General features: G+C 40.0%; 1 protein-coding gene across 4 annotated transcripts in view; it reads left to right on the top strand.

Annotated features, from left to right (window-relative positions):
* Positions 1-354: 354 nt before the first annotated feature.
* The window catches only part of DELE1 (DAP3 binding cell death enhancer 1), a 48113-nt gene continuing 25407 nt past the window's right edge, over positions 355-23060 (top strand). For 2 of the 4 annotated variants that reach the window (XM_088131446.1, XM_088131449.1), the window contains exons 1-6: positions 355-451; positions 535-637; positions 13260-13341; positions 13489-13624; positions 13795-13932; positions 20024-20085. In XM_088131446.1, the coding sequence (XP_087987572.1) occupies positions 415-451; positions 535-637; positions 13260-13341; positions 13489-13624; positions 13795-13932; positions 20024-20085 (558 nt within the window). In that variant the 5' untranslated portion in view covers positions 355-414. Of the gene's footprint in view, positions 452-534; positions 638-12521; positions 12597-13259; positions 13342-13488; positions 13625-13794; positions 13933-20023; positions 20086-23060 lie in introns of those variants that run through there. The other 2 variants (XM_088131447.1, XM_088131448.1) reach the window with 2 other exon arrangements.

Raw genomic sequence — 23060 nt, 5'->3', positions numbered from 1 at the left:
TTCTTGGCAATAGTACAGAAAGCTTCTGTTGTCTTCCGATGTTTTTTCCACTTCCCAGTCTGAGCTCCAGCTATGAGGTTTTTTGAAGGACTCCCATTTACTACTATTAAGGTTCCACATGATTAGCTTTTCCAAGATCACTAAGGTACAATCTTCGATTGTTTCCTCAATATTTTCCTTCATTTCAGGCCAGAGAAGGAAATATAAATGTAAAGAAACGCGGAGAAAAACACTTGCGGGGAAGAGATCCTAAAAGGACTCTAAATAAGTTGGTTTATGAAGGGAAAAAAAAATTCTAAAGGAACTCGGAGGATGTTGCTTGTGTACGTCTATATCATTCAGTTTATGCAGCCGATGGCTTAAGCACGTGCTCTCTCGCTCTCGGCTTCTGAAAATTCGGCCCGACGCAGAAAGATGTTGTGGCGTTGGCTGTGGAGTTTCAGCCGAGGAGGTTCGCTTATCTTTTTTCAGAGGTTTACGTGCGCGTTTTCTTCTCCCCTAGGCCTGATGTATATCTCCTTTTGCCTTGCTCAGTGAGATCACCTGGCGGGGGAGCCGTTGCCGGCCTTTTCCGTTCCCGTCTTCAGGAGGGGGAGTCCTTGCTTCTCGGCCAGGAGTCTACGCAGACGGATAGCAGGTGAGGTCCGGGAGTCGGCGTGCCGCCCCGTCCCATGAGAGGCAGAAACCAACTCTTGGATATCCCGCCCCATCCAAGAGGACGGTAGGGTATAAGTTGGCGTGAAAGAAGGGCAAGGAAGGGCTTTTCCCCCAAGCTCTGTTTTTGGGGGCATAGGTTTCGAGCAGTCCGAGTCACGTGGCTCGTCGCTTCCTTGAGCGCTTGGACTGGCAGCCGGTCGGAACTAATTGGGTGGTGTGGTAAATTCACCTAAAGCATTAACGGCATACTTGTGTTCCCTTGAATTACACTGCTAGGGATAAAAGCATTTCTTTCTTTTTTAACATTATATTTTTTATTAGAGTTTCACTAAATTAAAAGCTAATAGATAATTAGAAAAGATATACAAACAAAAAAGAAGAGAACAAGAAAAAGGAAAAAGAAAGACATAAAAAGTGAACTCCCCTCTCCCTCCAGACAGGTATAAGCATTTACAATAACTTCACACCTTCTCTGGTATTACAGAAAAAGAAATTCTTCCCATTTCTTATCATTAAATAACCAAATTTTTTTTAAAAATTGATAGTCTTACACAGTAAAAGCATTAAGAATTCCAGTAATAATAACCCATATGTTTTAAACGGTTAAATCTGATTTACATTTTGACTTATAACTTTCTCTGATAAGTAAAATATTTTAAAAAGTATCCCCATAAGCATAAAGAATATCAATACAACATACTTTAAACTAGATTCAATAGGTCCCTTTTACATACTAACCCCTACCTTTCTCTAACAAATAGGAAATAAAAGATTCATCCATATATAAAAAAAATCTTTACATCGTCTTACAGTCCTGGTCAGAAAGATTCCAATAATAACCCAAAATAAAAGCTTATATAATTTAATCCTGATCGAATAAGTCCACTTTGAACACCTTTTTCTTCTTTTTAAGAGGCTTGATTTTCAGTTGCTTCTTCAAATAAAGTCCCAGGTAATAATTTCTTATCATTTTCTCCCTGTCTGTTTGCAGAAGAAACTTAATAGGTTTAGCATTTCCCTTCTGTGGATCCAAAGTAAAATAACTCTCCAAATCACTCTTCTGATTTGTAATATGGATATCCCCTTTGATTATTAAAACATCAGCCAGCAAATTTGTGTATCCATTACAACTTCTTTCTCCTTGTCATTCTTGTAATCAAACATCTTTAAATCCATTTTCAGATCCACAACATCTTTTTCCATAACTTCCATATCTCTTTTATAATCTGGCATTTCTTTAAAGTCCATTTTAAATTCCTTATTCAAATCATCCTCAGCTTCTGTTTTATCCACTAGAATCTTTTATTCTTCTATAACCTCTGTTAGATCCAATTTAAAAAATAAGTCCTGAACACATTGTTCTCAAGCGGATTTAAATTCTTCTATAGTGAGACAATGTTCCTCCATTATGTTAGGATGTATCTTTTCCTTTAATTGCTCTCTGGTTCCCTCTAGTTAACCTTCAAAGCACAGTCTTATCTTTTGTTTATTTTCAGAGCCAAAACTTTCCCACAATAGGTTTTCTGACAAGTCCAAAATCATCTGCTGTATTTTTATAAAATTTAAAACAGTCCATTAAAAAACCCTATTCTTTCAGATACAACTGGCCCTTTAACTGTCCTCAGTCTACATTCTTAACTCTCTTTCGCTGTTTCCAAAAGTTAAGATTTTTCTTTTTAATCTTTAAACTTACCTAAATCTCCTTTCTTCCAGGATAGGAAATTCTCCCAATGTACAGGAATTTGCCTTTCAGAAGGTTTTTAATGTCCAAGTAAATCAGTAATAAGTAGTTTCGAATGGTAATTAAAAGAGGAAGTGAAAGCAAATCTAGTGCCCTTTTGAAATAAATAAATAAATAAGCAAGCAAGCATTTCTGAAGAGAGATTACTTTGGGGATAGAACATTCTTATATTTTGAGTGGGATATCTCCATATGGTGGAATATGCCCAACAATTTTTGGAAAAAAGATAAAGTATTCCTTCATTTTAACATTTTATTATAAAAAATAAAATAATGAATTAAATATAACTCTAACTCTTCACTCATCCACTTTCGCTTCAACCTAAAAAGCTATAGATGCTCTGGTCTTTTTTATTCATAAGGGAGTCACTCCAGCCCTTTAATCATTTTGGATGCTTTTTTTCCCCCCTTTCCTTCTCTTCCCATCTCTTCTCTTCTCAGACATTTCCCAGCTTACAATATCCTTTTTCAAATATGGTGACCTGGTCCCACACAAATGTATATACGTCTGCATTATCATTTAGGCAGTTTATTTTCAGTTTGCTTCCTTATTATTTAGACTTGCCAATCATTTTTTAAAGAAGTTTGTTTTTTTAAATTTAAATATGTTACAAGTATCACTATCTCATCATCTTTGCATTACTATACAGGATATAATCTGTTTTGTATAAACTATGTAATCCTCTCTCTAATATGTAGCCTCCTTATAAAAATGATGTAATAAGGATGAATATCATGTAAGCATCTAAAAAACTATATTTGGGGATAATCAAGGGCCAAATAATTAAACTTGTCAAAGGATGAAAAATTTATCCTGTCACTGGAATCTACATAAAATGTGTGATGTTATGTTATGTTATATTTTATATATATTCTCTGTCAACACAACCAGTAGTTGATAAGATTGCAATTCAGTGATGATCCAGTGCAACAAACCCTGTCATATCCCAGGTCAGTTAGTGATTCAAGATATCTTTCTTAATTACAGAATATTTTACAGCATTTGTATCTATAAATATTCAAAGCATCAGAAATGATTAGCAAGTGAAAATTAATAATTAACTAGTTAATTTGATTAACTGGCATTATTTACTGCTAATATTAGCCTCAGAAAGTTAAAAGAATAACTTCAAATAGCCAGAAACCAGTCTTTGGTCCAAAAGTCTATGCTCAAATAATATTTTCAAATCTTTAAAAAAAACCAGCAAATGTAGCCACTTTTTCTTTAAATGTGCAGTGAAATATGTTTGGTTCAGACTCACCAGCAAGATGGATACAGGATCCTAACTCATGATATAATCCATAATCCATTTCAAGTTGCCAGGCAGTATTGAAATAGTATGTTGTTGCTTAACATAATCAGTATTGTTCACCAAGCTTTTGACATTTCTTTAGAATAATTCACTTGAAGTCTACTCTATTGCAGGTTTATTTTATTTATTTATTTATTTATTTATTTTATTTTATTTAATTTGTCCCCGCCCATCTCCCCACAATGGGGGACTCTGGGCGGCTTACAACATACTAAAAAACATGAATACAGTTAAAAGTTATAAAACCAAACATTAAAAAGATAAAAAGATAAGAAATCCAAGAGGCTGCTAGGGTCACAGCGTACCACTGAGGGGCCAGCCAACCCCAATTCTGATTTCTTCCCTCCCTGCCCCAGGGCAGATGGCAGAGCCATGTCTTTAAGTCCCTCTGAAAGGCCTGGAGTGAGGGGGCCTGTCTCACCTCCGGGGGCAAGATGTTCCAGAGGGTGGGGCCACAGCAGAGAAGGCCCGCCTTCTGGACCCCGCTAATCAGAGTTCTTTTACCGCGGGGATCCGAAGCATGCCCTCTCTGTAAGATCGGGTGGGACGGGTAGAGATCGTGGGGGCGAGGCGGTCCTTCAGGTAGCCTGGCCCCATGCCATGTAGGGCTTTAAAGGTGATAACCAACACCTTGAATTGGACCCGGAAGCAAACTGGTACCCAATGCAGCTCACGGAGCAGAGGTGTTATATGGGTCCTTCGGGCCCCAAAAATCGCCCATGTGGCCGCATTCTGGGCCAGCTGCAGCTTCCGGATATTCTTCAAGGGTAGCCCCATGTAGAGCGCGTTGCAGTAGTCTATCTGGGAGATAACGAGGGCATGAGTGACCGTTTGCAAGGCATCCCTATCCAGGAAAGGGCGTAACTGGTGCACAACCCGAAGCTGTGCAAAAGCCCTCCCGGCCACGGCTGCCACCTGCTCTTTGAGCAGGAGTTGTGAGTCCAGGAGGACCCCCAAGTTACACACTGGGTCTGTCTGGGGCAGTGCTACCCCATCCAGAACCAACGATGACAACGTCCCGGATACAGAAGAGCCATTAACCCACAGCCACTCCGTCTTGCCAGGGTTCAGCCAGAGCCTGTTGTTCCCCATCCAGACCCTCACAGCCTCCAGGCACCGTGAGAGGGCGGAAACAGCATCACTTACCTCACCAGGGATGGAGATGTATAGTTGAGTATCATCAGCATACTGATGATACCTCATCCCATGATGACGGATGATCTCACCCAGCATATATATCGATCCAAGTAATGTTACCAATAAAAATGAAGAAAATTAATTTTTTAATACCAAAAGATGAAATATTTCTTATTCTCAGACCCTCCATAGTATGTGATTTTTGTTATCTAAGTGAAGAACTTCACACGTTTCTATTAAATGTTATTGTTACTTTTAGTCCATTTCTTCAACCTTCTAATATTGTTTAATTTAATTTTTCTTTGTTTTCTAGGGTATTACTTATGAATTTTGTATCTGCAAATATGATAACCAACTCAATAATTAAAATATTGAAAAAAATAGAGATTAAAAAAAAGGAGGACAGGGACAAAAATATTCCAGGTTCCAGTAATTTTTGTTGTTGTGTAAAAGCCCTAATGTTTCAGAATCCCTTTGGCAAGGGGCTTACAGAGCAAAGAGATATATACAAAATACTTCATCAATTTAAAAACATTAATATATAAAAAAAAATACCAACATACAACAATATATTATTTAATAAGAAGAGAAAAAACACATTTTAATATGCTCTATTATACTTATTTTTCCTCTTATAATCTAAAATTAGAAGAAATGCTAAAATACAGTAAATAAATTGATATTCTTCAAATATCTCAGAGCTAAGAAAAGAGGAATTGTTTGATAAATGTAAGACCTCCACATTTGGAGAAGATTGTATCAATTAAAACCATGTTTATGAATATCGTATTGGTTCCTTTTTTTATTACTTTGTACTTTTATTCTGTACTTCCATATAAAACAAAACTTTAAAAACATTACCTTGCTGTTTCTGCTGTTTTCCGAATTGTTAACAATGCTGCTTTCAGGGGAACATGCAGTATATAAGGGGGAAAAAATGAAGCCTAAGAAGGAAATTTTAAAAATATGTATTTATCGTATCCATGCTTACCATTAAACATTGCTTGGAGAATGAGCAGCTGTAACTGGTTTTTTTATTAGTTTATAAAAAATGTTCTTTTCTTAAAAGGATGTCAAAACTAGTATATCTAATTGAACAAAATAATTTTAAAAAGGAGAATGAATACAGTTTTTTTGGTGAAACATTAATCTTGGTTAAATGCTTTGAAAAAGGAAAAATACAATATCTGAAAATCACATCAATGGTAAATAATGGAATGTGCTTATTTTGTCCTTTAGAAATTAAGCTATTTACTGACAATATCCATTTCATTTGTTTTCTTAAGTTATTTTCATTATTAATTTTACTTTGTTCTGTAATGGAACAAAGATCTATCTATTGTCCTTGCTCCATAAAATGTTTTGTTAAAGGGGCTCCTATTCTCTGATTTTTGTATATTTTGTAAATGTTCCCCACTCCTAACTTTCAAGGTTGTAGTAATCTTGCCCATATAAATTCTGGGACAAAAATGACAATATACTTTTATATGTCATACTTAACATTTTTATTATTATAAGAAAGTCTTTGTGTCGATCTTAACAAGCTGTGGAGAGCCCTAGAAGACCTGGGGGTGTCAACATATCTGGTTAAGTTGGTGCAGTCGCTGTACACAAATCAGGAAGCCACTGTGTGAACACCATATGGAGACACTGGTTGAAGATAGAGAAAGGAGTGTGGCAAAGTTGCATTCTTTTACCTTTCTTATTCAACCTGTATGCCAAAGTGATAATGAGGAAGCTGGAATTTAAAGAATCAAGAGTCGGACTAAAGATTGGAGAAAGGAACATCAACAGTCTTCTATATGCTGATAACATATCTCTCCTCTCAGAAAGCAAAAAAGGCCTGAAACATCTGATCAGAGAGATTAAAGAAAGCAAGAAATTTGGCCTCTTCTTGAACATCAAAAAGACCAAGCTCATGACCACTATGAGGAATGTGTGCAAGAGTTCACTTCCCTAGGATCACAGATTGATCAAAGCAGTGAATGCAGTCCAGAAATAAAACGTCAAATCGTATTAGGTAGCACAGCAATGATCATGAATCGAATATATGGAAAAGCAAGGACATCAGCCTGGCAACTAAATGCAGATTAGTCTGCAGTATCGTGTTTCCCATAGCTACCTATGGTTGTGAAAATTGGACCGTGAAAAAACTAGATAGGAGGAAAATCGAGTTGTTCGAGCTGTGGTGTTGGAGAAGGCTCCTGTGCATTCCTTGGACAGCAAAGGTAACAAATGTTCTATAGTGTATAAAACCAGACATATCGCTGGAAGGCAAAATCACAAAATTCTGCCTTATTTCAGCCATGTCATGCGATCAAACTCACTGGAAAAGGCAGTTATGCTCGGAATGGTTAGTGGTAAAAAGAAACAAGGCCACCAAAAAACATAGTGGCTAGACACCATCAAAGCCAACACCAACCAGAGCATAAAACAACTGAAAGAAGCCATACAAGATTGGAAAATGTGGAGAGAGTTGGTCCATAAAATCGAGAATTGGATACGATTGAACAGATAGCATCATGTTTTGAAAGTGATATTCCTGTTTGTCCATTGAAGTATACTTGTAATAAATTCAGTAGCCACAAGGAAAGAAGCTTCAAGGATGGAAATGTCAATAATTCTATTTGCTGGTGTATTGCTTGCAATATAACAATTTCAGATTTTTTTCTTTGTCTCCAAAATATGGTAGTATGTTGCATCTTGATGCAGTATACTTCTAAGCAGTCCCCAATTTCTTTTAATGTTAGTTTGCAATTTTTCACATGATCTTCTATTTGCTTTTTCAAAATTAGTTTTCATAAGTGACATTCTTCTGCATACTCATTGTATCTTCAGAATATTGGATTGCAGATAATTCTAAAACACTTTCCTAATGGTTGATAGTTATTACCCAAAGCAAGTCAGGAAAAAATGTGTTTCAGTGAAGAGTACCTGTCTATTTCCTAAAAGTTGATTTTAAACAATTACAAGAAACCTTGATTTATTGGATCCCCATTTAGCTGACTTTTGATGCAGTGAACCAAATTTCCATCTGGACAGCACCTGAAATACGAGTCCTCGCTTAACCATTCGTTTAGTGACCATTCAAAATTACAGTGGTGCTGAAAAAATGGACTTGCAACACATACCCGAAGTTATGGCCACTGCAGCACCCCTGTGGTCACGTGATTAAAATTCCGGCACTTGGCAGTCTACCTGCACTTACAACCGCAAGGGTGCTTTAACTCCCCTGATCCACCTATCTCCCCCCAGTCTATGCCCTTTTGGCCACCCTGCACAGTGGCATTTGGCAGTGCCAGGGCTGGAGCTGAAGTAGAGGCCCAGGGCCTTCAGCAGTCTCAGCCAGCTGCCACTGCTTCCCAAGCTTCTACTTCAGCCCCAGCACTGCCACTGCCACTGAGAAATGCTGCCTCAAGCCCCACACTGCGGCCACCCCAGCACCGTTGTGCGAAGCCCCAGTTGCCCCCACCACCCTGCATTCCACAGGCTCTGCTACGCTCAGCTGACCTTTGCCGTTCTCCCACTGAGAATGAGGCGTGCTCAGCCTGAATCTACTGTATGCAAAGCAGCTGCTGGCCTCGCCGGTCCTTTTTCCCAAGGCCACTCATGCCGTTCTCCAAGCTGCTCGCACCATTCCTTCTCCAAATTGTGTGCCCCATTCTCGTGATCTTTCAGTAACCTTTTGGTCTTCCCCAGGTCTCACGAGAACAGGTATGGTATTTGGAGAATGGCAGGAGCCCCATTCTCACAGTGATTCAGAAGACCTCATTCTCCAAATTGCACGCCCCATTCCTTCTCCAAGTAGCACATCCATTCTTGTGAGACCTGGGAAAGACCAGAAGGTTTCCGAAGGATTGCAAGAATGGGACACGGGATTTGGAGAAGGAATGGTGTGAGCAGCCTCGGGAAGAAGGTCTGACATGGCCGGCAGTTGCCTTGCATGCTTTCGGCTCAGGCCAGGCACACCTCGTCAACAGTGGGAGGAAAATGGCAGCCAGCTGGCCATTTAGGCCTTCAGATCCTGCAGTGTATCTGCCTTTGGTAAATTGTGACCATCACTACTTATGAGGATTCTCCATGCTTAGGGGATTACATTTTGGCATACAGTTTGGTGACCCATCTCATAGGGGTTTATTTTGTGGATGTTAATCATTCCTCTCCCTCTTTTACCAAATTAGATTGTTCTCTCAGAGTGATCTACTGTCACTTCTTGAGGAATTACTAAACTAAATAAATAAATAAACTTATAGCATGAAAACCTACTGGAAGTGTCTGAGTGAAAATTAAGGGAAAGACCCTAAAAATGACACTGTTGGTGTGTACTGCAGCCACCCAACAAAGCAGAAGATATAGATAACCCTTATGCTAATGGCGGATTTCAAATACCCTGGCATCAACTGGGAATCTAAATCTGCAGTAACTGGGAGAGCCAATAGGATTCTTAATGTGCTTTGCAGAACTTCATTGTCCAAAAGATAAATGATAAGCTGTACTAGATTTAACAGGACAGAAATTATTAAAGAAGTGCAACTTTTAGAAACCTTGGGAGAGAATGTGAAAGAATTCTGTGTGGTTCTAGAACTCATCATACTGCTGTGGGGAGAACGGATGGTAGCCAAATAGCTGATAGAGCTGACTTTAGTAAGGTTATGGAAAAAGTAGGAAGGTATCTATGTATGGAAATCCTGAAGGGGAAAATGGTTTAGGAGGGTTGGAAAATTTTGAAAAATAATTAACTCAAATACAAAACCAGAGAGAAAGAAAAATGGGAAAATTTGATGAAACCAGTGTGGTTGCATAAAGAGCTTTCTGATAAACTAAGAAACAGAAAAAGTTTAAAAATGGGAAGAAGGGTATATAATAAAAGCAGAATATCATGGAATAGCCCAAATATGTAAGGACAGAATCAGGAAGGCTGAGGCTCAGAATGAGTCAAGACTTGCAGTGAACACCAAAAATAAAAGTGTTGAGTATGTATGGAACTAGAAAAAATGTCAAAAAAGCAGCTGGTCTTCTGGTTGTACAAAATGACAAGAGTATGACAGGCAACAGGGAGAAGGCTGAGCTATTTAATTCCTATTTTGTTCCTGTCTTGTTACACACAAAAAAGTTACAAGCCACGCTGTGGAGGGCAGAAGAGAAAAGTGGATCAAATAAGGAATAAGAGAAAACCTAGCTGCTTTGAATGAGTTCAAGTTTCTGGGAGCAGATGGATTATATCCCAGGATGCTAAAAGAACTGGTGGATGTGATATCAGAACCACTGACTGGTTTTTGAGAACTCCTGGAGTACAGGGGAAGTGTAAGAAGATTGGAGAAGAGCTAATGTTCCAATCTTTAAAAAGGGTAAAAATCAGATCCAGGAAGATGACGTTGACAGAGAGATGCGGGTGCTGTTGCATAGGCAAAAAAGGTTAAAACGTTTTTTAAGTCCAGATAATATTTGGAAGCAGCTAAGACAGACATCTCCATAATTCACTGAACTACAAGAAGGAGGAGGAGGTACAGCACAATTAGATCTGCAAGGTTCTGTTATTATAGCCAGTCTCTATAGAGATAGAGATGTGGAGTTGATTTCATGGTTTGGTCAGCCTAGTGGAGCTGATAACTACAGACTAATCAACTTTATATCAATACCTGGGAAAATACTAAGATCCTCAAGCACTGGAAAGAAAAGAACAATGTGATTATTAAAAGTCAGGAGGGGGTTGTTAAAAATAGGTCATGCAAGACAAATCTTAGCTGTCTTTTTTTTTTTTTTTAACATAATGACTGGATTAGTAGACTAAGGGAATATTGTAGATTTAATGTACTTAAACTTTAGTAAGGCATTTGATAATAGCCTTTTTCTTAATAAAATGGAACAATGTGGGATGAGTATACTACTACCAGATGGATTCATACTTGGATGAACAACCATACCCTTAATGGAGCTATGACTATGTGAAGGATGTATGAAGTGGTTTATCTGTGAGTTCTTTCCAGGGCTAAGGGCTCTTCAATCTTTTAATAAATTACTTAGATGAGGGGATAAAAGGGATGTTAATCAAATTTGCAGATGACACAAAGCAAGGGGGAATTGCTAACACCTCAGAAGAGAGGCTCATAAGGATCTTGATAGACCTGAACTTTGGGCTGTATCCAACAATATGCAGTTCAGTGGTGAGAAATGCAAGGTTCTGCACTTAGACAGCCAAAACCAGATGCACAGGTACAAGATAGACAGTACCTGGCCCAGCAGTAGAAGGATCTGGGTGTCCTGATAAGATCACAAATTAAGCATAAGCCTGTACTCCAGTTGCCCAAAAAACCAATGTGCTATCTTGGGTTGCATAAATAGAGATACAGCATCAAGTTCATAGGAACCAATAATTTTGTTTTACACTGCACCAGTCAAAGCATATCTGGAATACTGTATCTAGTCCTGATTTCTACCATACTCCGAAGGACATGAAGGAACAGGAAAGAGTGCAAAGAAGAGTGACAAAGTAACAAAGATGGAGGCTAAATACTATGAAGTATGGTTAAAGGAACTGGGTATGTTTAGCCAAAAGAACAGAGGAAATGATAGCAGTCTTCCAGTATTTGAAAGGCTGTCACAAAGAAGAGAGTGTGTATTTATTCTCCATAGCACCTGAAGCAATGGGTGGAAGTTTCATGAAGGAATTATGTTGCTCTAAATTCTTGGTTTGTATAAACTGAATGCTGTTTGTGTTTCTAATAATATGAATTATCAACCAAGAAATGTTAAAGCAGTGTTTCTTAAAGTATGTTCCTATTGTTATTTTTACATGATTCAATAAATATTTTACAAATGTGTCAATTTTAATTTTTAATATGGTAAATATTGATAAATATAACCCATACAAACAAAAGGTCTTTTGGGGTCTTTCATAATTTTTAAAAGTGGGAAGGGGTCTTGACAGCAAAGAGTTTAAGAAACACTGCATTAAAGTAATGTCTCAAATGCCATAAACCTAGTTCCCATATTTGCTGGAACCTAAAATTATGCAGTCCTACCTATAAAGGGATAGAAAGAAAAAGACAAAAATTAGTCTAGCTTTCCAATATAGAATTGCCAGATCGATCTGAAACCAAATTTAGAGATTCCACCGTGTGTACATGTAATCTGAATATGTATCTTAATATGTATATAAGTCGTCTTCATACTTTCTAATTAACATTAAGTACTTATAAAATAGGTGTGTATTTTTTAAAAAGCCAATTCTCATCTGAATATACCGATCATTCTCTCTCACAAACAACCCACAGAATTGTATGCACTGTATGATTACTAGGCCTACCAAAAACAGGATTTTCAGTGGTGGGGGTGTGTGCTGTAAGGAGGTAAGCAATCTTTTTCAGCCTGGGAATGTACTTCCTATTTCCATTGGAGCAAACAGAGCCAAATTTTGGTGACTTTTTTTTTTTGTGGGGAGTATTTCAAGGAGCAAAACTAGGGCTGTAAGCCTTGCAGAGGTTTGTCCAAGTTGGAGGTACTTTGAAATGTTTAAAGAATGCCTTATACTATTGCATGGCCTACCCCCAATTTTCCCTCAACTACCAGTAATAATAAATGGGTCCAAAACTCTCAATACTCAGTGCTGTAGGAGATGCAGATAGGGTGCTGGATATGCTATTTGTGGATTGCTCTCTTTCTCTCTCTCTTTAGCTGGAAGAAAAAGGGAGCTTTAACTTTCCTTTGTAGCTGGACAAATCTATGAACATGTGCAGCCTTCATGGGAAGGTAATCTTTAAAGTCAAAAAAGTTGCCCATTTGCCATAATTATTTGCCTTGAGCTTTCAACCTATAGTTTGAAATCTTCCTGACACTAAAATATTGGCCAAAAATATATAGTGTGAGCTGTGCAGAAGGAGGAAGAGTTGATTAATGTTTCTAATCCTATTTATATGTATAGTAGAAATATTGATATCTACAGTATTAATGGCAAGCTATAGACAAGAGATATAATCTGTGCCAGAGGAAGAACAGTGGTTTCCTAACCAGTCTGCATTTGTATGCACATTTTGTAATATTCCACATATAATCTTGTTTTGCTAGCTTAGTTGCCTTGTAGACAGCATATTTATTCTTTTATTTAATTTATTTAATCCGTTCAATTGTGTTGGATTCTTGGAGACTGCCTGGGCAAGTCCCTGCAGTTTTCTTGGCAAGGTTTTTCAGAAGTGGTTTGCCCTTGCCGTCTTCCTAGGGCTAAGAGAAAGTGACTGGCCCAAGGTCACCCAAGGTTGGCTTTGTGCCTAAGGTGGGACTAGAACTCATGATCTCCTGGTTTCTAGCCTGATGCCTTAATCACTACACCAAATTGGTTCTCTTTTATTTATTTTATCTTTTATTTAAATTTATATATTTATTCTTTAGTTCTTACCTAATGTTTTCTTTTTTTAGCTGGCATGGCAAGCAGCAGCAGCACAAAAACTTTGGAAATAGGAACTTCTACTGCTATACTCCATTAGAAGCCTTCACCTGGGTAAGCAGCCATGTGATGACTAAGTGTTCCTTGGTTGTGCAACCAATAGAGGAAGTATGTGCCATTATGAGATTGAAGGCATATGCGAACTCTATCAAGATTACTGTAATTACAGTAATATTCTCAATGTGTTTTCTCCTTTATTAGAGTACATTGGCTGTTCTTGCTTTGGAATTAACCAAACAGGCCCATTGGCTGCGTTCTGTGCAACCAAATGGAAGAAATACCAGAGTTTGTCAGCCAGAGCCACAGATTGCTGATTTGTCCCAACATCAGCACTCAGGTAAGCTTCTTATGGACTAGAATAACCAGGGTTATAATTTCCTCCATATAACAGCAGAACTGAATCAGTGTGGCAAGTTTCCTGGGAGCTGCACATTCTCTTTCTCTAAGAAGTAAATCCAATACTTAGTATATTTTCTATGAATGATTAATTCTTCTGTCTGCATTCAGTCATCCCCAGAGCACTATCTCCTTGCTCCAGAGAAGAGGATCAACAATTCTTGGGAGTACACTCTGGCCAGGCACCAAAAAATCTATCTTCTAGCAGTTGTTCTTGGCCAAAAAATTATCAACTCTGTTCGGAAACAGGTACAAATCTTTATTTTTGGAAAACAAAAAGTTTTATTATCAAAAACATAGAAGGACATGGAAAGCATGGTCCAGTGCAGGCTGACTTTGACTTGCTTTGTAATACAGGTGCATAACTCTCTCCATAGGGCTATATCATCTTTTAAGTTTCATGTTGAGAACCACCCTCTAGAAATTTGCAGGGTAAAGTCCAAAGTAGATAGAACTAAGAGCCAAAAGTAAGGGGGCCATTATGAAATTCTGAAAAACAAAGATAAAGCAAAAAAACTCTTTTACATTTCAGAATACAATGCTATTAGCAAGTTTTCAGGCTGTACCAGAAATCCAGTCGACTATACTTTTTATACTCCTGCCATGTGGGATAAGACTACTTAAGTTGTGTCTTGAAAAGGAAAGACCAAACCATCATCATCCTCCCAGGAGACAAAGGCTGAACACAGTTATTATGGACAAATCACATTACTTGCAAAAAGCCAAAAAATTATTACAGGACAAAGAAACCTACATCCCAGTTTACACCAACCCAATACAGAAACTAGACAACCTAATCGAGAGAACCCTTAACAATCTAACCAAGAAAGGCCAGATCACAAAAGAACAGTGGTGGATGAAAAGCAGTGGACCTATCCTCCCATGTTTCTATGGATGACCAAAAATACACAAGCCTGACATACCTCTGCAACCAATTGTAGCGTTACCAGGGACTCCAACATACAACGTGGCGAAAGAACTGACAAAAAAACTTGGACATCTCACAGAGAGGAATGAATATTCTATCAACTCCTCACTACAGTGCCTCCAGAAAATCAAAAATGTACACATAGATGAAGATGAAATTATGGTCTCACTTGATGTCACAGCACTCTTTACATCCATAAACCCAGAACTAGTGAAGGAATCCATATCAGCAGTACTACATAACACACCCGACCTAACCAAATACACCCAGATCGAAATACCCAGAATCATGGATCTCATCAACCTCTGCCTCACCACCTATTTTCAGTCTGATGGACAAATATACCAACCAATCAGAGGCACACCCATGGGATCACCACTGTCAGGACTCATAGCAGAGATTATAATGTAACTCCTAGAAACTATAGCACTTCCGCACATACAACCTAAAGTATGAATCCGGTAGGTAGATGACACCTTTGTTATAATAAAAAAAACAGCAGCAAATTAGAAACCCAAGTCTATCAGAAGACAACCCACACTAATCAAGTACTCCATTGCCAGAGTAACAACCCAACCTCCCACAAGAGGAGCTGTGTAAGAACATTATTCATTATTCAAATGAGCACAAATGCATTGCAGCAACCCAGAACAGCAGAAAAAGGAAAGAGACCACCTATACCACATCTTCCAACAAAATGGATATCTACACAACTTTATCAAAAAGTGCCTGACCACTCAACCTACTACAACACAACCAACACAGGCTGTGAAAAGGATCACACTGCCATACATCAGAAACATCTCAGAAACTACCAACAGACTGTTACAACCATGTGGCATCTCTGTAGCACACAAACCAACAAGCCCTCCAGAACATCTTAAGCAAACCAAAAGACCCAGTAGCCCAAGAAGAAAAAACAGGAGTCATCTACAACATACAGTGTAAGGACTGTAACAACCACTATGTAGGACAGGCAGGCAGAAGACCGGCAGAGAGCATCCATGAACACCATGTAGCAGTCAGAAGACATGATGAAAACTCCTTAATCTCACAACACATGGACAGACTTAACCATAATTTCAACTGGGAAATTGTCAGCATCTTAGACCAAGCTAAATCCAAAAATGCAAGGGAATTCCTGGAAGCTTGGTATTCAGACATGGCAACCTTATACTGAAATGTGGGATGAGCATGTACAATTAGGAACGTATTGCAGAGGTTGCTAGAGGCGCAGTTGTATGTAAAACTGTTGAAATGTGAATTCCACATTTCAGTATAAATCAAGATGTCATCCAAATATACCAGCACCCCCTTGTACAAATATTCATATAACGCCTCATTGATTAACTGCATAAAGACCCCAGGTGCCCCCAATAATCGGAACCGCATCACATGGTACTGGAAACAACCCAGGGGGCAGCGAAATGGTGTTTTCCATTCATCCCCCTCTGATCCATACTTTAAAATAAGCGTCCCGCAAATCCAGTTTCATAAATATTTTGCCCTTTGCTAAGTGAGCCAATAAGTCTTTCATCAGGGGAAGCGGATACTTGTCCTCTTTGCAAATGGCGTTTAGTCTTCTATAATCAGTACACAGTATTAACGATCCGTCTTTCTTTTCCCTGAACAGTACCAGGGCCACTAGGGGGGATTTGGCAGGTTCTGAATCCCCGGTGCAGGTTTTTATCAATGAATTCCCGGAGCGCCGCCACTTCCTTTTGAGTCATGGAATACATCTTCGGGGTGGGGTATTTTGCCCCTGGCTCTAGTTCAATTGCGCAATCCATCGTGCAGTGTGGTGGCAGTTGGTCTGACTTGGCTTCGCTAAACACTTTCGCCAAGTCTTTATATTGCTCCAGGATCTTGGTGCTCCCTTCCTGGTTCCTGGAGTCAGGTGCTAATGGCTGCCAGTCCCGGTTCTACTGAGCTTAAGGTGTCAACCCGTTTTACATCACACACCCTATCTGGGAAGGTTAGAGTCCTGGCGTGCCAGTCTATGGTGGGATTCCACAGTTCCAGCCAAGACATCCCCAGGATCAAGGGGTAACTTGCCAAAGGGGCCACTAGGCATTTTAAAGTCTCCTGGTGTAAGCCAACTCTTAATTCAAAAGCTTCCGTATAATAGTGCACGGCTTCTCCCCCCGCCGTTGACCCATCTACTTGCCTAAAGACAATAGGCACTTTTAGCTTGCACACTTTTAGTCCCAGTCCATTTACCAGCCTGGGACTAATTAAACACCAGCTACATTCTGAATCTATTAGGGCTGTAAACTCCGCCTTGCGAGTTGTTCTTAGCACCCTTATTTTCACCTCAGTTGACATGGGACTCACCTGAATGTCCTCGATGTTCGGTTTTGGCTTTTGCTCCTTACTCCTCAGGTCTCCCACCTGCTCTTGGGTGTGCTTTAGAGTAGGTGGCTGGAGTTTTCCGCTGGCTGGTCCTCCTCCTCGTTGCTTTCGACCAGCATCCGGATCGGGAACTGCTCCTCCTCTCCTGCAGCCGCCATTCCCTTTCTTTCCGGTTTCATCACTTCACAAACTTGTCAACTTTTTTGTGTTTCCCGGCTGGTTTCTAGGCTGCCTTTTTCGAACAGACGGATGTGAAGTGCCCTTCCTCTCTGCAATGGAAGCACAACTTCCCCACCGCTCAAGCGCTCACTCCAGCCCTTATGACCCTTCCGGTTTGCTTCACAGACAGTTGGCGGGGAGAGCTTGTCACTTTGGGTGGGGCCACTGCTCCCGATCCACAGATGGCTGCCCACTGTGATTCCAACACTGAGACGTGAGCAATCCATCCGGCCAGCATGGTTGGGCAGCCTCGCACCACAGCCATTTCCCACAACTTTGAGCTTAGTCCCTTCTGGAACCGCTTCAAGAGGAATGCTTCGGGCCAGTCATAAAACTTACCAGCCAGGCATTTGAACTCTAAGGCATATTCGGTCACCAAGCGGGAGCCTTGTTTGAGTTCTATGATGGCATCTTCCACCTAAGCGCGAGCGCAGGGGTCTTCAAGCCACTCCCACAGCACTGTGATGAACCCATTGAAGTCCTCCAACTCCGGTGCCTCAGCCTCCTGCAGGTCAATCACCCATTTGGCTGCGCAACCCACCAGGTAGCGCGACACGTATAGGACCCTCCAAGCGTCGCTTCGGAACAGCCAACTGCAGTTCCCCATGCAAATTCTAACTTGGTTCAGGAAGCTAGCCAACTCACCCGGGTCTCCATCATGTTTTCTCCAAACCCCATCTCTTCAACGGGTCGCCATCTTCTCTGCTGAAATGTGGTCCCCCGAAATCCTCTTGTTCCCTCAGCATCCCCCTCAGGCTCCCTCTCAGCTCCCCTTCTCTTTCACCTGGTCGATTGAGATCCGGTGGCTGGCCGCTTCCTGGTCTGGCAGGTTCGACCCAGGGTTCATGCTGCTTCTCCTCCTTCCTCCCTCTGCTCGCTGTTTGCTTGTTGCTGTGGCAGCCCCAGTTCAGCGAAAATTGGTCTTGCACGTGCCCTGTCTGAGGCTAAGAGTCTGATTTTGTTTATTAGGGCACACATGTCTTCCTCTAGCGCCTGGAACCAACAATCCTGGTCCCGTAGTTCGGTGAACCCAGTTACCCCTCCAATGGCTCTTGACCATCTCAAGCGGTCCGGCTTCGCAGGTGGCGGTTCCTCAGTCACCTCCCAAAACTCCCAGGCACTCAGGGTCCCATCGTTGAGCGTGCTGGCACTCTCTGTCCTTATGTCTGACAACCAGCTGGGCTTCTATTGGCTGGGGAGGGATGAGAATCTCCTCAACCTCTATGGGAGGAGATGGCTCCTTCTCGATCCCGCCAACTGCCCCAAGCTTGAGCTCTGTGCTCTCAGCTTCCAGCTGTAGCATATCCTTCTCCATAGTCATGGTGCTTTGAGCGACTTTCCATGGTAATTGGTTTTCTCGGAGAAAGTCCAACTGAAGGAGTTTCAGCAAAATGTCAGAATTACAGTGTTTGAGTCCCAATGAAGAAAAATCTTGTGCAACCCGAGTTAGGTTCAAAAAAGATTTCATTTATTGGAACATACATGCAACTCGAAGCAGAGCATTGCTGAAACTAAAGCCTGTGCTTTTCCCACTTTTACCCCTACTTCTCCCCCCACCTTCTTTCCAGGCATCAGTTCTGTTTCTCACAGAGGTGCAACCTTGCACATTCCTAACCTCTGATAACAGTCCATCTTCCTGGCCTTTGATAGCCTACCAATTCACTCTACTTTCATTACCCCCCTCCCCCTCCTAAAGAATGGCAGAAACAAAGCAAGCAACTACTACACTAATATTTTGATTGCTGAAAGTTCTGACACAGTCATCAACAAGCACATAGAGATAAACAACATCTACACACTATTCAAAAGAGACAAAAAAGAGAACAAAAGACCAGAACATCTCCTCACCAGTAATAATCACCCAGATAAGCAGAGATTAACACCAAGATTATCACCAGACATACAATCAAGCAGTAAACAATAGCCTAATCAAGGAACTACTGGGGGGGGGATAAAACCCCCACCCCCACTAACACTGGCAGGGCATGCCACTATATATAAACAGAGAGCAAACCCCATTCCATTCTAGCACTGAAGATGTTACCTAGCCGGGTAACAAAACATTTGCAAGAAAACCAAGCTCAGAGAACCCCAAGGACTCCACAGTTCAACCCTGAGCTATGCATATTCTCTTCTATTGGTATGTCTTGAAAAGTTAGACTCCGTGAGAGTTCCACATAACACTTTATAACTACAAATCTCTGGCCCATTCTAGCCTGGAACCTTTGATTTCAGAAGGGCTAGATTTCAAGTTGTTAAGCACAGAAATTGAGGAAGGAAATTTGTATTAAAATAGTACTCCTATTTTATAAGTTAATGGATAAGACAACTTATTTGTAATGAATAAGAAGGTAGACACTTGTTGCAAAAAATAGAGAAATATTAGGCAAACAGCAGCAATTCAATAAGAAAAATGAATTTTGTCAACAAATCTCTGGCTGTCACCCAGTGGAAGTAAGATATTTATTACTTATTTTTGCACCATTTCTAGGCTGCCCTACTCCCAAACAACTTAGTTTTTACTAAGACTATTAGAAATAGAAGACAACTTTGTGCCCTCACGTCTACTCTGTATGAAACTATGAGACTACCTTATATTAACTATTGGTTTATATATCTTAGTAGTCCTCCTAAAAGAAGGTCTCCATGGATTTTACTAAGTGAAATCAATAGAAATTGGTTAATGAAGAGTGTGAAACAATTATGTTGCTCATTGTAAGGAGTATCAGGAAAGTTGTTGATTTAAATAGAAGAATAAGACAGCTACAGTATGGGAACTAGGGACCATGACAGGCTCTTATCCTGAGACCCAATCCCTCACTAATGTACCTTTTATTCCAGGGAGTTTCATCTTCCCACCTGGTACCAGCTTTGAACCAGATTCTTCCCTATTGAATTTGAAGGTATTCTGTGCTATTTTTGTTTTGTGAAATAGACTTTAGCATTAATTTGTTGAAATTTTCTGCCATATGCAATGCCAGGCTAAAAATAAGCACACTTTTTTTACAGTGTTGTTAAAGTGCTGTAAGTGGTTAGTAGCATAGTGTTCTCTGGGTTTTTTTGAGAGAAAGAAAAGCTTTTTATCTTGTCTAAGATTAAAATATTAGGCAAGCTAGTGAAAAGTTTACTAGGAAAAGATTCACAAAATGGAAATGAAGAGGCTGAGATCTCAGAAACAGCAAGGCTGAGACTAAGTCAAAATAGTTAATAGATTGAAATATAGCAGTCCAGGGGAAAGATAGAAGAGACAATGCTTGAAGCAAAAAGGGCAAAGATAAAAGTTTTGAAAAGGAGTATTAGATAAAAACAGACATTGTGGGAAAAGCTTACATGGGTTTATAGATAGGAGAGGCTTTATGTTATTAGCAGAAAGAGCATTAGATAAAGCTAGCAGCACAGAGTAAAGAAGGCTTAAAACAAAATAATAGAAGAATGGATTGATGAAAGAAAAAGCAGAACTCACATGATGCCACTACCACCACTTCCCAAGGGTTCACCTTTTTTTAAAATTTATAAACTAATAAACTACAACACAAAGAATAAACACGTGATAGTTGGAGAGATACAGCTCCAAACTATGAAAGCACTATAGGGCTGAATAGCTCCATACATATCCCATTGCTCTCAAGTAATATTACATAGGTGCTGATTTTAAAAAAAGTTTAAAAATAAAATAGAATATCAGAAATAATAGAATAACTGACGCCAATCACTATTATTAGTTATATTATTATTATACAGTGGAACCTCGGTTTACGAACTTAATCCGTTCCGTGACTCTGGTTGCAACTCGAGTTGGTCTCAAGTCGAGGTAAAGTTTCCCATAAGGTTCAATGTAAATATGGTTAATCCGTTCCGCCCTCCGAATTTGGTCGCACCACGAGGCAAATTTCCCCATAAGGTTCAATGTAAATACGGCTAAACAGTTCTGAAACATATGCATTTTATTTTTAAACCTCAAAAACCTTCCAAACGCCACAAAAACCTTCCAAACGCCACAAAACACACCACAAGCCTCACCGAACATCTCCTTGCTACCGCGATCTCGCCCACAGGAAGCCGCGACCGCGTGGCAGCAGGGAAAATGGCCGCAGATCTGGTTCGTAAGTAGAGGCAGAGTTCGCAAGTAGAGGTAAATTTTTGGGGCTGGAGCTGGTCGTATCTTGAAAAATTCGTAAGGAGGGGCGTTCATAACTAGAGGTACCACTGTATACAGATACGTCTCCTAGTTACCTCATGAGGTCACTTAATCTTGAAAAGGAGATACAGTTGGAATCATAGCCAAAAAAGAAACCCAAACAAGAAATTAGAACAACACTGGTTTATAGAAAGTGATTCTTAATGCTGTGGTGATATTTAATTCAGTGAGATTACTTCTAAGTACATTGGATGGAAGAAGTTAATAGAATATATTTAACACTCAGAGATTCAAGCCAAGTATCTTGATCCCAAGCTGTGTAGGGCTCTTTAAAGCCAGCATTTTAGGTTCTAGAAACAAAGGGTTAGGGTATATATTGATACAACCATCCTCAATAATTTGCTCTTAAATGTAAGAAACTGTCAGTCAGATTATCATCTAACAAAGTTTGATCTTACAACATTATTCCTCTCCTGTAATGGTGAAATGACTTGTGGAATCTCATGTGGAATTCATACTTGAATTTGTAGAGGCCCTTGTAGGCTTTTGGAATGGGGAAACAAAATAATCCATTGTCATGATTTCCCATCTGCCCTCTCTGTGGCTGTGAAACCCATACTTCTCCCTTTTTTTCTGGGAAGCTCAAGGTGATAAAGTAAGCTAGGAGATGATTAGCATGCAAGTGGTATAAGAGAGGTAGTGGAGCTAACTGGTGCATGTTAGTGCACAGCAGTTTTGTTGACTGTGTGACAATGAAGAATCATCTATAGCATCCAGCAGCACTCTTTAATGTGATCAAGGTGTTACTGTTATCTGTCCCCATGTTGGAGCTCTCAAAAACTTGCTGTGATAGATTTGAGAGGCATTTTAAGAATAAAATTGCTCATCTTCATTGCCATTTTGAACACTATTTATGCTAGAATACAAACTGAAGTGTATAGTCCTCTATCGAGTCCAATTGTAGGGGGTCGCTTTCAGTTTTTGAGAGCTGAGGATGTGGACAAGATATTTGTGGCTGACTATCCAGCCTGCTATGGTCTATTGTGACTCCTGCTCATCTTGGTTTATTTAGTCTATTGAAGGGGATTGACTGGGTGAATCCAGGAAATGTAGAACATGTATTTGCATGTTGGAATATTGCTGCCAGTCTTAAAAGAGGGCACAGTCCATCTGCTCTTGAGGAAACCTTCTTTGGATACAAAGGATTTTGCCAAGTAATTTTGCCACCCCTTTTGGGGGTGGTGTACTTAAGTGGATGGTTTCTCTGCAACAACAGTTCTTGGAGGAACTGATGAGCTGGGTCAGTCTGTGCGACCTGGTTTTGGAAAAGAATTAGCTATAGCTGTCCTAATAGATGACTTCTGGGGACGAAGGTGTGCAATTCTGTTGATGCTTGTTGGTATATCAATGGCTTTCAGTGATGGTATCTTTCTGGCCCAACTTTGTGAGTTAGAGTTTGGTATTGTATTAGACAAGTTCCACTCTACACATGAAAAGTGTGATTAGGTGATTTTGCTTCTGCATACTGGCTGCTATGCACTATTTTGTCCCTAATGCTATTTAACAACAATATGAAACCATTGGGGCGATGGGAACAGGAATTTGGATACTTAGTGTCATCAATACTGCTGTTATGGGGTGGACCTGCAGTTATGGAAGGCTGGATTAAACAGATGACCTGAAACCATTCCAGTATAGATTCAGGACAGGTTATAGCCCTGAGACCACATTATTGTGTTT

Source organism: Python bivittatus, unplaced genomic scaffold (genome assembly GCF_059951505.1).
Source record: "Python bivittatus isolate LINGU-HERP-01145 unplaced genomic scaffold, Pbiv_v1 ctg000960_np1212, whole genome shotgun sequence".
NCBI classification, from domain to species: Eukaryota; Metazoa; Chordata; class Lepidosauria; order Squamata; family Pythonidae; genus Python; species Python bivittatus.
The sequence above is the reverse complement of the archived record's forward strand: the minus strand, read 5'-3'. Positions and strand labels throughout refer to the sequence as shown.